At 38.0% G+C, this 17,525-nt stretch overlaps 1 protein-coding gene across 3 annotated transcripts in view; it reads right to left on the minus strand.

Annotated features, from left to right (window-relative positions):
• Nucleotides 1-17,525, minus strand: part of ST18 (ST18, C2H2C-type zinc finger) — a 136,093-nt gene that overhangs the window by 88,557 nt on the left and 30,011 nt on the right. For all 3 annotated transcript variants that reach the window (XM_019547992.1, XM_019548002.1, XM_019547984.1), the window contains exons 3-4: nucleotides 13,666-13,720; nucleotides 10,448-10,478 (exon numbers count right to left, since the gene is read on the minus strand). In XM_019547992.1, coding sequence (XP_019403537.1) covers nucleotides 10,448-10,478; nucleotides 13,666-13,720 — 86 coding nt within the window. The remainder of the gene's footprint in view (nucleotides 1-10,447; nucleotides 10,479-13,665; nucleotides 13,721-17,525) is intronic.

The following is a 17,525-nucleotide window of genomic DNA, read 5'->3' on the forward strand; positions in this document are numbered from 1 at the left end:
ACTAGATGATCTGCTCAGGTCCCTTCCTAGAAACTATGAAACTATGAAATTCTGAGATGCTCATCCCTTTTTCATTCAGTCATATGGAGATAAACCATTTGATATTTGATAATAAGCATCTCTCTGGTTCAGAATACATAAGTTAATTCTAGGATGTTCTCCAGACCTGCATCCTTGCTCTGTAGTATGTGAGAGTGTGGCCTGCTGAATGAAGTAAATCATGGGTTTTCAACCTTTTTTGGGTCAGTGTACCCCTGCTGGCTGGTCGAGAAGGCAGGAGTCCCCTAGTGACCAAATGATGAGTGTGGGAGCTGGAGCATCCCCCAGTGGCCAATCGGCGACTGGGGGGGTTCCCCCATAGCTGATCAGCAAGTGTGCCAGTGGCATGGTGGCGGCAGAAGTGCTGGCAGCAGTGCCCACTGCCAACTACCCCCTGAGGCCATCCCAAGTACCCCCCAGTTGAAAACCCCTGGAGTAAATAATTAGAAAAAAACACTCTGGAAAAAATTGGATAAGGAGCTGGTTAAGGGCTGATTGATAATTTTGTGGAAAAACAAACCCCCTTGGTCAGAGCACTGCAAGGACAGGGGGAATTTAAAGTAATCTATTTGTCAAAAGTCCAAACCTTCTCCAGCTTTGCTACTGTCTAATAATCTTGTCACAGACATGCTAGTAGTAGGGCTAACTACAGCTTAAAGTTTCAAGAATTAAACTTAGACGGTTGAAGGTGTCCCTACCAATATAGCCTCCATATTTTTCACAGTCCACTCTGATGAACTCTTGCTTCCATGAACCCAGTCCACACATCAACGAGGGAGAGCAATTTTACCAGCTATTGGCCTCTACTTCATGATAAAAGAGGCATAAATCATTGGTTGGCATAATACTCTCTGCATGGCTTGCTTTCATTCAGGAAGGATCTGCCATAAAAAGAAGTAGCCATTCTGGGTTATAAGATTCTGACCCATTCTGTTCAGCTAGGAGAAGGCTGAGGCTCTGTAAGCTTATAGAGGCATTGAGGCTTATAGGCTAAGTACAGATGGTCAAAAAGCCTGAGGCTGAATAGATTCAATCTTTACAGATTAGTCCAAGTTGCACAGATTGAACCAATAAGCAAGTGAACAGATATTCACTTTTGAGACTGGAAATGCAGCCACATGCCTGCAGTGGTCCAAGCCAGACACCGGGGGGGGGGGGGGTGCTAGAGCACACCCCTCTGCTCAGCTGGAGCAGACAGCTTGGTCCAAGGCCAGCCTGCCCACCCTGTGAGGGGAGGGAGGTTTGTGGAGGAGGTGCAAAGCATCCTAGGATGCTGGGGGACTGTGTGTTAACTTGAATGTGTAGGGGACCTGGGACAAAAGTTCAATAAACTGATTTAATCTAAGTCAGTTCAGTCTGATACTACATCCATTCAGGTTTATCTTAAACCAGTTTTGGCCATTTTGAAAGTGGTTTATGTGCACTGAGAGCATGTATACACGGGGTCTGGGATTGGGGGAGGTGCTTTAATTAGAGTGGCTCTGAAAGACGCTCTAATTAAAGTGACTGAAGTATCTTGTGATTCAGCATCCCCACACTTAAAAATGGCAGCGAGGATGCTTTAACTAAAGCTTATCATACAAGATTTAGTTAAAGCACCCCTGCCGGCATTGTTAAGTATGAGGATGCTGATACACAAGATGCTGGAGTCTGCTGGAGTGTGGTTATTACCATACTGTAGCAGACTTGATTAATCGAGTCTGCTCCCACGAACTGTAATTGCAGCAAGTTGGAGAAGCCTCGCTGCTCATGTATAGGTGCCCTGAGCTTCTGTTTTGCTACAGATTTGAACCGGTTTCCGAACATTTATACTGGTTTATGTGTAATTTCTTTTTCTAGCCATAAGAGTATCTGAGGCTCTATAAGCTAGTTTAAGGGGTAGTATCAAAACATTTATTGTATGTGCTGACAGCACTGAGTTGTAAAGGAAATGTCTATGACTCCTTGGGGATACACAGTCTTAGAGGAGATGGTACTAAAAGATGGAGAAATAAAGAGTGTAAAAATTTTTAGGAAGAGTGGATGGGCAATTCAAAGTGCAAAAAGGCAGGTACTTATGTGGGGCACTGACTAAGAATATGACTGCAACAATTAGGGCTAAAATGGACAGAATTTCATATTTTGACATGAAAACTAATAGTTATAGAAAAGTAGAAATTGAGACTCATCAACCTTTAAGAGATTAAAATTAAATAGGAATTTGAAGGTAAAGAACCCAAACCCAAATTCAATGATATATGATACCAGTACTAGGAAGAGAAGTTAAGACTATATTTACTGGCTAAAAATAAATGTGGTAGACATAAAAAAAACAATATCAAGGAGAAAGGAGACTCATAATATGTATCTGTTTACTGAACATATTGACTATTGAAAGAAAAAGCTAATACTTCTCCTCCATAGAAAATATTAAATCAAAATAGAAATAAAGATGGACATGAAATATCAAATGAAAAAATTAAATAGAAACTCTTTAAATACTTTAACACAGGCACAGAAAAGAGAGAGTAAAAACAGAAAAGGATAAGAAAGGGCAGTTAGGAATACTTGGGCCTGAATTTGTTTTTGCATTCTATAAGAATTAATCAAATTATTCATTGCAAACACAATTATGTGCAAATAGAGCCACATATCTGTTAAAAATAGTATCAGAGGCAGATCCTGATTTTTGCTAATTTGTTATTTGTGGCTACTCATTAGATTACTAAATCAAACAAGTTCAACCTAAGGTTTGTTTGCAAAATGTTCAATTGGTTATTTGTTTATTTGTGGTCTGTGTTTGGCCACCAAAATCCTAGGGTATTATTGCTATTCCCTGCATGAATGAGGAACTTTTAAAATGGGTGAATAACAAATAAGAAATAGCTATTGTTCATGTACATGCACAAATACACTGCTTTGTATACAATTGCAAGTATTTGGCTGAAGAACTGTTCTTTAGTTTTGTATGACAACCAAACACCAATTACTTGAACATTTGAAAACAGAGAGGTAAGGGAGCAGCACACCTGAATAAAGCAGCAATTTAGAATTTAAACATCTCTTTTGTAGTGTGCTTTTGTGATACTACAAAACCAAATACAAGATGCCATGCAAGAGACTAGATCTATTTTGCTAGCAATTGAGAGTATGAAGGGCAATTAAATAAACAAAAAGCTTTCAGTCTAACAATGCAGATTGAGGAGTGTTGAGAATGGACAGAATTATAAAAAGTTGCCAAAACTGTAGACCAGGTCTTTTTATTGATAATTAAGGAGGGACTAGAAGATGGAGAAAGAAACTAGGGAGGGTTTCAGACACTACAGACCCATAAATTTGATTACAGTTATGTTTTACATTTATAACTTGTTTTATTAGGGGTGGGAAGAATGGCTGACATACAGGAAGTAATAATAAGGATAGGTGAACTCCAGAATTAATATTTTATTAGTCCTGTGAATAGCATACGTTTATATTTGCCTCATTCTAAATTTCGCTTGCTACTGATGATTGTGCTTTAATAAAAATTAAACCGGGTTAATTTTAATGGAAAATTTAGTGGAAAAAAGTCTTTGTTGTTTCTAAGAAGAAAGCAGATTCAGCAAGTTATCCTTAATTCTTTTATAAACACAAAACTGGCAGAAGAGGATCAAACAACCAACAAAATTATGTCTTTCAGGATACTGCATCTGCTGGCAGTGAAAAGGATGACTATTTACAATAACAGACAAGGGGTAATATGAAAAGACCAGCTCTATGCCCTTTCCAACTTCTGCCATGATCATGTTTGTAAGGAGGATGGAAATAAATCTTTTTTGGTTTGAGATTTCTGGCTAGAGACTAAGTAGTAGTAGATTACCACTAGTCATTTCCTTGACTTTAGATCAACAGAAACACCAAACAGTGGGTAGGGTGGTTATATTTTTTTGTGAATGCAAGATCAGTTGTTAATAAACCCAGCATCATACAAAATTTACTTTCAGATGAAATGCCTGGATTTAATGGTATTGCCAAGAGTTGGTTGCACAGCAAGAAGCCTTTACTTTTGCATATCTTGTTCCCAGCTGGTAATTCAGTACATCATGATTATACAGAACATACAGGACAAGAACTGGGCATGTTTTCCACATCCACCCCTAATCTGCAGGAAGGGCTTTCTGTCAAGGACAAGCTCATCAGAGTACCCACAAGAAATGCCTCTCTTGAAAGAAAAACCAATGCATAACAACTCAGAATCTTGACAAACACAGGCTTTTTGTTAAGTGGTTTCCATACCTTCAACTTTTGTAAACAAGGGTACACACACTTTGGGAGCTGTAACTGGGTGCATAAATACTCTATACAACTGCCATGTATCATCCCCGCCAAGAAAAAAATAGAGCTTTTCCACAGTTTCAGAAACTGTTGAATCTAATAGTGTCTGGAATTCCCCGTTGGAAATAGAGATCAATTGGAGGCTTGAAGCATCAACAGATGAAGAAGCATATTGAAGTTAGCTTGCACCTACAAGAAGTTTAGGTAGTCACCTCCAAACAAGCTCTTTTACAAGATTTTATGTTTCATGGATGGCTTTCTGAAGATGAAACTGCTAAGCAGAAATTTGGAACTTTATGATAAAGAATTAAATTTTAATCCATTTGAATCCAGACACATGAGTACTGCTGAAAGAGAGCATTACATTCCTCTAATCATCCATCACTGCCTCTGCAAACTGAACAGAATCATTGTCAAAAAGGGAATCCATACTGTCTTCCTTAACTAAGTCTAAGTCATTTCTGAAATCTCTGTAGTAAACACATGCCAAGACACCTTTGACTCTTGTGATTAATCAAAGACAGTGATGGATTTGCCAAACCTGTCCGAAACAGAAACCACAGCTAATTTATAGCATACAACTGTTTCGTCTGCATAAATTAAACTTAACTTTGTGGAAACGATTTGTCCAACTTCTGTTAGCCTTCTTTAGAGAAAATCACCAAGAAAGAAGTGGCTTGCAACACCTTAACTCTTCTTTATGTTACCTCATTGCATACCTACTCTGTTCCAAGTTCAGCCTTAGTCTCATTTATTCACTTTTTCCTTTAATCATCTCCATGTATACTTCATGTATACTTCTATCCTTTCCCTTATACAAGAAATACCCTTCCTAGTTTGGTACATAAAGCCTTTCTTCTCATACAAATCCTTCCTAAAGGATCTGCTGGGTCACAAAGTTTATAACTGTATATCATTTGTTTTTTTCTGGATCCTACACTACATACCCATCTGTTCCATCATGTCATGCACTGGTTTGCTTTGAGTAGCATGTCTTCTTGTTCCTACAAGCCTGTACTTTCTTTTCATCATTCCTAACCCTACTTGATTATTTTGTAACACCTTTTTTTCCATGAATATATAAAATCAAATTGCAAGTTTAGCAGGGATGGCTTCACACTCTTTTATCCATACTACAAGTCTACTGGACACTGTAAAGTAAATAATAACTGTCACAACTGTTAAAGCCTAATATGGCTTCAGACTTCAGTTTGGTCTGAACAATGATTGGTCTGTCCATCAATAAGATATTGATGAACAGTGTCTGAAGGGCTCTAGAAATTTGTGCCTCAGGCCATGTTGAACTCCTTCAGCTTCATTGACTACAGTGTTGTTGTGCTGACTTTAAATCTTTCCCATCGTATAAATAGTAGTTAGTCTCTTGAGAGGGAGACAATCTAGAATGTTATAGATTTCTATCCCATTTTTTCTCTCTTCCCACTAGGGTGATGATATCAACTCTCTCTCTTGTTCCTTCAAGGAGAACAGTTCCATCATTTTGCTGGTTTAGAAATGGAAATAGCATTCTACATAAAAAAAGACCCACATAAAAATAACTGGCTGATTGAGAAATGTCTTAGGAGCTGGCAGGAGGTATGGCCAGCTGTACCTTGGAGTACTTCTACTCCTCAAACTTCAAGCTGGTCTGAAACTTTAGTATTCTACTGGAGTCTTCACTACTCATGGATGGTCAGACACTTATAGCAGAACCTTTTGCTCATTCCCTCTCTATTCAGATACATACCTAGCCAAAGTGATCCAAGCTTTTTTCATCTTAAACTTGGATCACTCCAATTTGTTCTTCCTTAGTTTGATCCAGATGTCATTCCATAAACTACAGATGGTTCAGCATACAGTATCCCATCTGTTAAGTGGAGCTGACTAATGAGAATATATCATATCAATATTCTTTACTCTCCTTTGGCTTTCAGTTCAATCCTGAATACAGTTCAAGGTCCTGGTCTTTTCAATTTCTAACTGAGCTGGGATAAAATTATCTCAAGCACAGTTTCTTCTCTTTTTTTGTTTTACTGCAGCAGCCAGATTCAGCAGAGACGATAGAGATGAGACCCCACTTTGAATACTGTGTCATCCTTAGTACAATGTTGTCAGGGCTCGACCTTCTTTTGTGATATAGTACACTGTTTTTTTAATTTCATACCTACCAACACCTAGAACAGATCAAGGATATCCCTTAGGCTTTAGGCCACAACCTTTTTAAGACTGGCTGATGATGAATTTGTACATGCTCAGTGATTTATTCCCATTGAAAACTCAAGCCTAGAGTGACAAAGGCAGGTAGGGATGCAATTCCCATTAAAATCACTTGGAATAAGGTAACTAAATATTTTTCTGTAGCGGTCCTTAATCACTCTATTATGAGTGAATCATTGCTACACTAAAATTGTGAAGTCAGATCCAAATCATCTGTGTAGGCCTTGCAGGCTTCAATGCCTAAAATCTGGATGCTGTCCTACAAAAGGATAATCTGAATTGACAGCTTTTCGTACCTGGGAACTCTAAACTGTAAAAGGCTCATGCATTTGCCACAGATGATTTAGAGTTCTGCCTAAGTTTTGAGCAGAGTGATGCCTACAATTAAACTATAGTAAATGGAAAGTTCAGGGGTACATCTTACTCCTGTGTTTTCTCTGAGTTTAGGACTCTGAATCAAGGTTGTAAGGGAGCCACTGAACGCCCAAAAAGAACTAATTACAGAAGTGCTGAGTTGGCTAAAAAGCACAGCATTTCATGTTCATCTGTGATGGTGCTAGTGATGTCCAGCTTTTGTTTGTTAGCTTAGTGGTTAAAAGATGCCTAGAAAATGGGAGACCTCTTCAGCTTGAGACAATTTGAACCCACATCTCTCACGACTGAGGAGGGTGTTCTAATCTTCAAATTACAGAATACTGGGTGGAAGTACTTGCCGTCTGCTGAAGCTGGCTCACTGGGCAGACAAGTCATGAAGTCAGAAGAAAAGCATGCAAGAAAAACCACAGCTTTTCAGCCTACTGAAGCCTTTTGGCTTATGGTCCCTGCTATATCAGCTAAGTCAAGACTTCACTGTACAGGTTTATGATACACATTTTCAAGTAGTAGAAAAGGGCATGTGTAAATTGAAGCAATGGGTTTTTAAAAACACGGCTTCAATTTAGGACCTTTTAATCCCCGTGTCATGCAGACACCCACTTATCTGCCTCTCTGGTGGCAGGGAGGGGAGGGCAAGCTGTTGGTGGGTGGAGTGGTCCCTGGGCTATGGAGGGGGCTGGTGCTTCCCTCCGAGGTAGTGTCACCCTCCCCCCAGGCAGCACCCACCCGCAGGCACCCAGCTTGGGTGATCCCAAGGGGCACTGCAGCCGTGGAGGAAAGCACCAGGTCCCCGTGCAGCTCAGGCACACAGGGAGGCTCCAGGGAAAAAACAAACAAAAAAAAGATCACTGCTTTTTTTTTCCTTGAGTGGAGCCTGCTTTCCCGGGCTGCTGCCAGGCTGCCTGCACGGGTTTCCTGCAGAGCTGAGCTTCACGGAGCCCGGTGCTTCGCTCCTCAGAGGAGTTTTAGTTTGCTGCGCCCCAAGTTATTTAAGGTGCCGAATTTGCTACAGTGGCTAGAATTACTGTGCAATACACTGCCGACGCATGCAAACACCAACACCATTAAAGCAGTGCAAAAGTATTTAACCTGCTTTAAAGTGTCGTGCACACATGCCCCTCATTTTGTCTCCACACGGATTTGCTAGGTCTAATTTATTCATACAACTTCACTAATTACAACCCTTTGTTTGGCTGTTTTGTTTCTGTAGTTTTGTAAAACATGCAACATTAAAAAAACTACAACAAAAGCTGTAGAACCAATCAATATTATGAAATTAATAGTAATACAAATTGAGCGTATAAGCTTATGTAGTAGTGCCTTTCACACAGAAGTATCCCAAGGCACTCTGCAATAAAAAATTCAATAAGAAGTGCAAAAGGATAGGATAAGGCAGGGAAAAAGGAAAATTAATTAAGCATGGATTTAAAACAGTCAGTCAACACTGCATTTTGAACCTTGGTCCAAACTGAGAAAGGGTCCAAATATCTATTTATGAATGCCCAAAAATAAAATAATATTTTCAAGTTGTTTTTCTTGTAGAAGCTCTGGAATGGCTGTTTCATAGTAAAATAGATGTGTGACAGGAAAACAGTTTATGCACCACTTTCCCCTCCCTGCTCCAAATATGGGCTTCCCCTTCTCTGTAAGGCACACAGAAATGTTCTGTTTCCTGATTTGTACACACATAAAACAATCTGACTAGTTAGACACCAACTACCTTATTTAAATGTACTGGTGTGGGTTTTTGTTGTCTCCAAATTGAAAGTTCAAAGTACAACACTGAATTAAGGCCTCACTGCATATTTAGTCTCACATCTCAAACAAGTGTATGTTTTTTCACATAGGCATCCCACAGCTCTGACAGAAAGAGTAATCTGTAACATGGCAGTTGCTAAGATAGCATGTGTTTCACAGAGAACAGAAAAATTGCTTGGGAAAACCTATATAAATTGGTAATGCATAAATTACAGCTTCCCTGGTGTTGCAGAAACTTGCACATCCTCTATTTTTCAAACATTTTTCTCTTAGAAACACATGGACCATCCTCATTTTTGGATGACTGCCTCTTCGGATTAATGAATCCTTCTGGTGCATAAATTAGGGATGCACAGAGGAAAAAGGAGAAGCACTACATCTCAGGAAACATGAAGCAATACAGAAAAATGAAGTTCTGGATCGAGCTGAATGAGTAATTCACAATGAATAATTTATCTGATAAATTAGCCTCTATTTCGGTTCACAAGATATCTGAAAGCAGCGTACAAATTCCTCAAATTTTTCATAATTCAAATTTAATCTAAAACTTTTTTTATTATTATTATCATTCTTCTCAAGCAACCTGCTGCATGAATTTCATATTTGGTATTCAAAACTAGAGTTATACTGTGATCGACCAGGGAAATCACACAGCATTATTTTTGATCTCTAGATTAGCCCCCGAGTGCACGTATTGGAGTCTCTTGTTATGCGCATCACCAAAATTCAGTAGCCTACATGGTTGTTGAAGGTGTATAACCTTAGTCATGCCCAATACATAACAAAGAGTTCCACTGAATATTATAAAATAATTTTTGCAGAATGTGTATTGCATGTATAGTTCAGTGCTCTTTTTGTCATCATTGCTGCAAATGATAGGACAAACTAGCACTTGACAATAGGCTTCATGATGGAACCTTTGTAGTCACATCAGACTTACTACTTGTTATAACCTGCATGCAAATAAATGTCTGTTACCAAAACTGATTATTTTTTTCTTCTGGAGGAGTTCTGTTTCAAGAATTTGCCACTTGTTCAATAGCTTTCCCTAAAACAGGGGGGTTTTTTTTGACCAACTAACGGAAAATATGGTATACATGTCTGAAACTGACATATTTTTAGAAAAGAGGTAACAAAAGTATATTCTGGTATGTTCAGGTTTTAGGGTTAAAGTATAAATCAGATATTAATAATTTAAGAAATTACTGTCTAATCTGCCTTAGCAAAATTTACAGTTTTAACCATCTTATTCGAGTGATTTAAGTATGGAAAAGATCATTCTTACTTTCTACTGTTTCAACAAAACGTTTGATGGAAATAAATAAATTATACATTTTTAAGCTGATAATTTATAGATACCTATTATTTCATAAAAGCCATTTGACAAAAACCAATGAAGGTAATATTTCTTAAAATGGTACCTATAGTGCTTATTACACCAAAGAAGAGAATGCAGAGGACTAACTGGAAGCTGGATAGGCTCAGTGCATTAATTCCCACTAAAGTTAATGGATCAATATACAAAGCAGCTCATGCCCAGTTTCCATATATTATTATACAACTGTGTTAAAATTGTGTTGAGGAAAAGGTTTATTCATAACTACTTTCTTTGTTTCACCTAAAAAGGGAAATCTCATCAGTACTTTTTGCAAGTGAAATGATAAATCACTGAACAAATACATCATTCATTGACTTTCCTATTTATAGAAATGTACTTAACATCAATCTGAATATGAAACAAGAAAAAGTAAACTACATGACTTCTTACCTGAGCTCCTGAGCAATACAGTCCACTTGTACTGTTAATAAAAACAGAGGAAAAGAATGAATTAATTTACATTTCCACTCCTGTGCCTTTTGCAATCATGCACCTGCCTATCTGTGATGACAGGGGAGCGGCTATCAAAACACAGGTGACTATTTCATGCTAACCACAGGATCGTAACTATTACTAGCAAATGTTAACCAAATGTGCAATTCCCAATGTTATTTTAGATAAACTAAAGCAAAGGAAGATGACAATCTGCAGAGACAAAGAGCTAAGGCACACTTTAAAAAAAAACAAACCTGAGAGTGTGATGAGAAATCTTTGTTTTCCCTGAGTCTTAATTTGATTTGGGAATGAAGAAAGCTGGTGTTTACAAATACCTGCCCACACAAGGATACATAGCATATTGACAGAGCCAACAGGTGGTTTTAAAGATTACTCACGTTGCACAAGAAACATCAGTTGTTCCACTTCTGGGAAAAAGCTCTTGTTTTACTAAGCCAGTAGACTCATGAGGGAAAGATTCCTTCCTTCCTTCCTTCCTTGAGAGATCTATAGCTCTATATAGACATAGATCTATCTATCTATCTATCTACAGAGAAAGAATACATGTATTCAGCCACTGTGTATGGGAGCACACATACCCACATATATATGTGCATATACAAGTGATAGTTCTCATTTTAAAAGTTTATATTTATTAGGGCTGTGCAAAGCTTCAGTCTCTGATTTGATTCGGCGGAGATTCAGCCCGATTCTGTGGCCAAATCTGTGAAAATGAATCAAATCAGGAGACCCTTTAATTTCTCTGAATCGAATCAGAACCTTCTGAATCAAGTCAGAGAGATTTAGAAAATTCAGTGATTTGGGTATAGACACAGCTTTAAATGTTTTTTCTATATACCTCAAGATACCAAGCAGCTTGTGAATGATGTGACGGTGGGGCGGACGGAGTGTCCCACAGGAGCATGGGGGCTCCCCAGCGTACTCAGCAGTAGACCTGGAAGTGAATCGGAAGTATTTCTGGTCCACTTCCGGTTCTGCTGGGGAGCACGTAGGGGCTCCACCACGCCCCCCTGGCTCACTGACTTGTGCCTCCTGGGTCTGGGGGGGGGCCTGCACACTCAGCAGTGAGCTTGGAAGTACTTCTGGTCCACTCCCAGGGTTGCCACCAAGCACGTTGCCACCAAGCACATGCCCCGCCCCGTGATCCTGTGGAACGCTCCATCTGGCCCAGCATCACAGGGTTCACGAGCCAAGCCTGGTACCCTGAGGTACTGGTACCTTGAGGTATGTAAAAAAAAACATTTAAAGCTGTGAAGCTGTGTCTATGGCCGAATCCCTGATTCTGCAAATCAGCATCAAATTTTCAGATTCGGATCTGGCCGAATTGAATTGGGACAGTGATCTGAATTAACTAATCGAATCGTCGTACCTGATTTGGGCCGAATCTGAATCCAAATTGAGTATGGCCCATTTTGCACACCCGTAATATATATATACTTCCACATACATATATTATATATATCTCTCTGAATTGATTCGGAGGGTTCTGATTCAATTCAGAGAAATTAAAAGGTCTCCTGATTTGATTCATTTTCACAGATTCAGCCACTGAATCGGGCTGAATCTCCGCTGAATCAAATCAGGGACTGAAGCTTTGCACATATATAAAAACTTTTAAAATGAGAAGTATTACCTATATGCAATTTGTATATACACATATACTATATAATTATATTTAATGATTTCTAATCAGCATTAATGAAACCCAGACTTTTTTAAATGTTTAAAAAGTGGTATTTCCCATTTAAAACATTAGCTTAAATGGATAATGTGCTCTTGTCAAGATGTGTCTGAATAACTTAATTATTCTGCAGCTATACCTTTGTTTAAGAGTTCATGAGAATTTCTCTTTTAGTTTCAATAACAATTATTTTGAAACATGTTGTACTAACAGCTCCAACATCTTTTTAGGAGGGGTATTTTTAACAGTGGTCCTCTTTGTGAACAGATGATGGCATTGCTCTTTACATTGCTCTATCAGTGTGACACATCCTGACTTGATATTGTGGTCCCAGGCTGAAATTCTGATTTTGTTGAATTAAGTGGAAAAATTATCATTGAATCTTCCCTTCCCTGGTCAACTTCTAAGCAGAGATTGTCAATGCATAGTTGTCTGGTGATGTGCCATTAGCAAATTAAAAGAAACCACTAACCTTAATTCCAATTGTGGCCTCAGCCACAATTAGAACACAGAAGTACAGTTTACCCCTTTTCCAGCTACAGTCCCAAGCCTTGATGATAAATCAAAATACGATTTGCATGTTTTTAGGAATGCTGACCCCATACAAGTCCCATAAGAAACAGATGCACTCAGTACCTTTGAGTTTCAGGCCACACAGTTTATAAGTAAAACTTCTTACAAGAAGGGCAAAACTTTTACAACGTTTACATATGTCCATTTCCCGTTTACTATCACAGGCCACAAAAAGTGGTACAAATTTATAATATGAAGTTTTTTTCTGGATGGGCTATATTGCTAGTCAAATGCATTTTCCAGATGTTTAGATCATCAAAAGCTTGTTTATATTACAGTATTGCATTCCCATCTGTTCCTTAACAAAAAAGGAAAAGAGCCAGGAATATCAACTTCATCATAACGTTGCAGAACCATAAATAAATATCTAAATTAATAAAACCAACCCCCAGGCCTCAACCATAAGTGTTTAGAGGGGAATAACACACCCAGTAATCGCAGATTAAAACTAACTGTACTCCTGTGCTGGTCACCTGGTTAATTTATACTCAATTAATGGCAAAGAATGTACAAAACATCTTTCATCTGGTTGCCAAAGTTCTCAATATTACTTTGAAGACCTCATTCAACTTAAGGCAATTTTATTTCCTTCATAAGAGTTTTAGTTTCCATAATGAAAAGCACCTTCTTATAAAATAATAAGTACTCCTCATATATATGAATACTTTTGTAAAAGTCTGTTAGAATATATCATGCCTTAGAAAAATATTTCTACTTTTTAAAAAAACCAATCTAATAATATTTTGTGTCTTTTTGCTAGCAGCCTGTGTCCCAGCTTGATGAAAAAAGTAGCCCTAAGGAAGCCATATACACTCTGACTGCACATTAGGGACCATGCACAGGAACTATCATATTTCATGGTGTGATGGGCACAGGGTTGTGGTTCTTGCTAACTCACCCTTGGTTCCTTTTGAGCGTGTGCGCAGTTTTTTATTTTCACCATCTGCATCCATCTGTAACATTAACACAAAGTCTTCAGTTCATTCCTTGAGTTATAGAGGGAACAGAAAATCTCAACATGTTTTAAAAGTTTTAAATGTCCAGAGATCAATGGAAAGCAGAATCATGCCTAATCAATCTTGTCACAGAAAGAAAAGTGACCTATAGGTATCTGATAAATATACCACGGGAAATATCTGTAATGGAAAAGCCTGTGTTTAACAAGCAACTGCTAAGAGTTGCTTCTTTAAGATTTGATACCAATGCCCATAGGTGTTTATGAAGACCTAAGGTCAGATACTGTAAAATACTGTGATTGATGCACTACACCACAGCACAACAGAATCTAAAGTAAGTCTTAGCTGTAGGACAGGACCTAGAAACCATGAGCACCTATAAATGCCTAACACTATCATTGCAAATGAATATTTTCTGAATATATTCAACAGAACATGTCTTGGTGACAAATTCCGTCCTAGAAATGTGAGAAATAATTCCTAAGTTTTCCAAGGGTGTACTTGGTTGCCGTGTTGGTCTGAGACAAAAAGACATAAAAAAAAAGAGTTCTAGTTTTTTGCATAAGCTTTCCAAGGCAGTAAACATACTAGTTGTTAACATGAAGCAGCCATCAAAATGTTTTTAAGGCTTTCTAAAATATCAGTCTATATTTTTACTCAATCTACAGTAATATCATCTTATATTAATAAAAAGAGATGTTCACCCAAAAGAATTAATTTACAACAGGCACAAGCATGAAATCCTTTGCCAATTAAATCAATTACATCTTGGGTACCAGATGGGCCAGGAAGGCAGTGTACAGATTTGGATGAGGGTTAAGTGAGGGCTTGGGGTTCATATCTGAGAATGAATCAGGGCTAACATTCCAGTTTTGACTCCTCAGCACTAAGACTGTTTGAGCTGCTGTTGTCAGAATTCAGACTAAAATATCAGAAACCTTACAAAATCAGTTGTTCTGATATTTTTGGCTATGTCCAAAACAGAATTAGAAATATGCACCTTCTTCTCTTGGATCCACCCCAGAACCATAATTGTAGGGACAAGTTTTCAATTCAGGTGGGTTTTTTTGTGCTTGTTTGTTGTGTGGGTTTTTTTGGGTTTTTGTTTTGTTTTGTTTTTTTACAAACCCAAGAAATTCAAAGGGATTAAGATTTGATGTTCTGGTATGGAGAGTCATTATGACATACAGCAGCTTGCACAATGGGTAATTCTGCCATGACAAAATATCTTTTCAAAGGTATCACTGGCTTTTTAAGAAATAGCTTATCTATCAACAGGAAGTTCAATGTAGAGGACTATGCAAAAGTCCTAAATTCTTAAATAGCCTCTATTAGTAATTCTCTGTGTGTTCTTGAACGGGCTAGGGTATCTTTTGTGTTTCTTTCCTTATCTTTAATATGGGGATAAAACTCACCCATTTGCCATTCATTTATCTCTTCAGCACAAATGTGGGCCCCAGCACCTGTTCCTAGTAACTAAGCCAGTTAGTAATGAGATGCATGGGACGATATGTCTCCTCAGGTTACAACATGGAAGTAATGCCACCCTGCAGAGATCACTTCAGCCCCAAGGCTGAAACAGTGTGCCTGCGGGTGCTTGTGCACTTCCCATAAATGGAAGTGCAAAAATCCGTGCAGCATTGGATTCCCTGGCTTTCTTCCCTGCTGCCCTCCAGATCATTGGTGCATGATGGATCTGTGTGGGGTTTGAAGGCAAGGGGAGCCCACACAATAGCAAGAAGGACCCTGGAAGACATTTAGGAGGCAAAAGCTGCTTTCTGCCTCTTGCTGTTTGCAGATTGCTTTCAAAATGTTTTCATTTTAACTTCACCAATCCATTGTCAAGGTCTTGCTCGGGAGACTCAAGCACACCATAGGACAGTATTTATCTAACTCAGAAAAAGAAAGAGCTGAGTCAACCCTTTTTGAGATGAAACAATACTTCTCTAACTCTTTACCTGTTTAAAAGTCATTGCTACAAGTTATTCCTTAGGACACACACTAGATGACAAAATATACATTACAGCAGAGAAATAAGTTAAAAGCTTAGGCAGATCTTTGGAAATAGTCTCTAATGTGAACAACTGTGCTGTTTGGACCTGAAAGTGTGAATCATGAAGTCTGAAATGAAAATATAGCTTGATCAATCTGCATTGGTAAACCAGACAAGGTTACATTTTACATGCTTAAAATTTACAACTGATCATTATGTGCAGGAGGGAATAAAAATAAAAATAAGTTGTTTGCTTTTATTCAGCAGGGCTGAAGGCTCTTCTTTACTTGTTACTATCCTTAAAACCTGAGAACGAGTTGTTGCAATGTGACTGCAATGGTAATGGGAAACATGGCTCTGTTCTCTGATGCTGAGTTGTGATTGAAGGCACTGACCTGCCATAGACTTATAATAGGGGAGCAGGTGTGGCAATGATGGACTTTAATTTCCTTTAATAAACCTTTTATGTGCCACACTTTTACTGCCATTCTACGCTCTCCAAGGTCCTGCACATAATAGGTTCATTACTTTTGATTACTATAGTCTATTGAGACAAACAACTCCAGAACACACTATATATTATGTTCAGTTAAACCAATATAGACTATTTATCCACTGTGCATTATTTCACCTGCAACTCTACAGACAAAATTAACAACAGCTCCTGTAAGCTAAAACTATTAAAACCACTGGTACTCCTTTGTCATCATTTCATAATAAATACCACACCAATCACTATGCTGCTCTTTTAATTATGAAACAAAAAGTGTCCACTGCTTTTACTGAACAGCAGTTACTTTGGTCTAAATAGCATGTTTCATTGTGATGAATATTTAAGAAATGTACAATATGTAAAAACCAACAATAAAATCAGTATAGGTGATTTTTTTCTATTGATTTTCTTTCTTTACAATCAGTTGAATTTATGACAGACATTTAAACAGCTTAAACATTAAAATGTCTAGGCCTTCTTAGGATGGTGCACAGTGTATTGTAAAATCATCAACTTGTGAATGTCTCTGCTGCATATAAAGTGGATCAGCTCACACCATGTCCCACGTGTTGAAATACAAATAACACAAAAGGCAACTATGGATAAAACTGTGAAAATCAAATATTTGGCAGCAACCAGCTCTTGTCTAGCTGACAATTTCCATGAATTGCCCACATGAAGATGCTTATTTTTTGATTCTGACATCACTTGAAATGTACACAAAGGTATATCTAGGAAGTGCCTCAGTTTTTTATTTTTGTGAATTATTTAGTACTTCAAGTGGAAAATCTCAGTCAAGACTACTCCAGATTTTTTAATCAAGAATGACAAAAAACCAAAATTATATTCTGAAGGATAAACTGTGTTTAATAACTTTAAAGGTAACTTTTCCTTTGAAGGCATTTTGCTATATCTCTTGCTATTACTACATATGCTAAAGGCCTGATCCTGTAAAGTGCTGAAAGCAATGAAGACTGGGGATAATCAGATCCTCTCAGAGGATATTCATGCCTACTGAAGCCAACTATTCTTTAAGGTTAATACAATTGTTTTTGTAAACAAATTATATGACTCTAGTATGTACCAAATACAAAGTTCTTGTTTGTTCTATTACTAGAAAGCTAATTAGCTGCATTGGTCTAAAGTCAGGGAGAAGGCAAGATAGATTTGCACCTGATAGGCTTACTAAATCAGAGATGGATAAGCTTTCATAAACAGCAGCTTGCTTAATCTTCTTTGCATCTGATGAAGTAAGCTGCTACTTATGAAAGTGTATGCATCTCTTATAAAATTTTACGCATTTAGTAATCTAGCAG

Source organism: Crocodylus porosus, unplaced genomic scaffold (assembly GCF_001723895.1).
Source record: "Crocodylus porosus isolate Cpor-Errol unplaced genomic scaffold, CroPor_comp1, whole genome shotgun sequence".
NCBI lineage: Eukaryota > Metazoa > Chordata > Crocodylia > Crocodylidae > Crocodylus > Crocodylus porosus.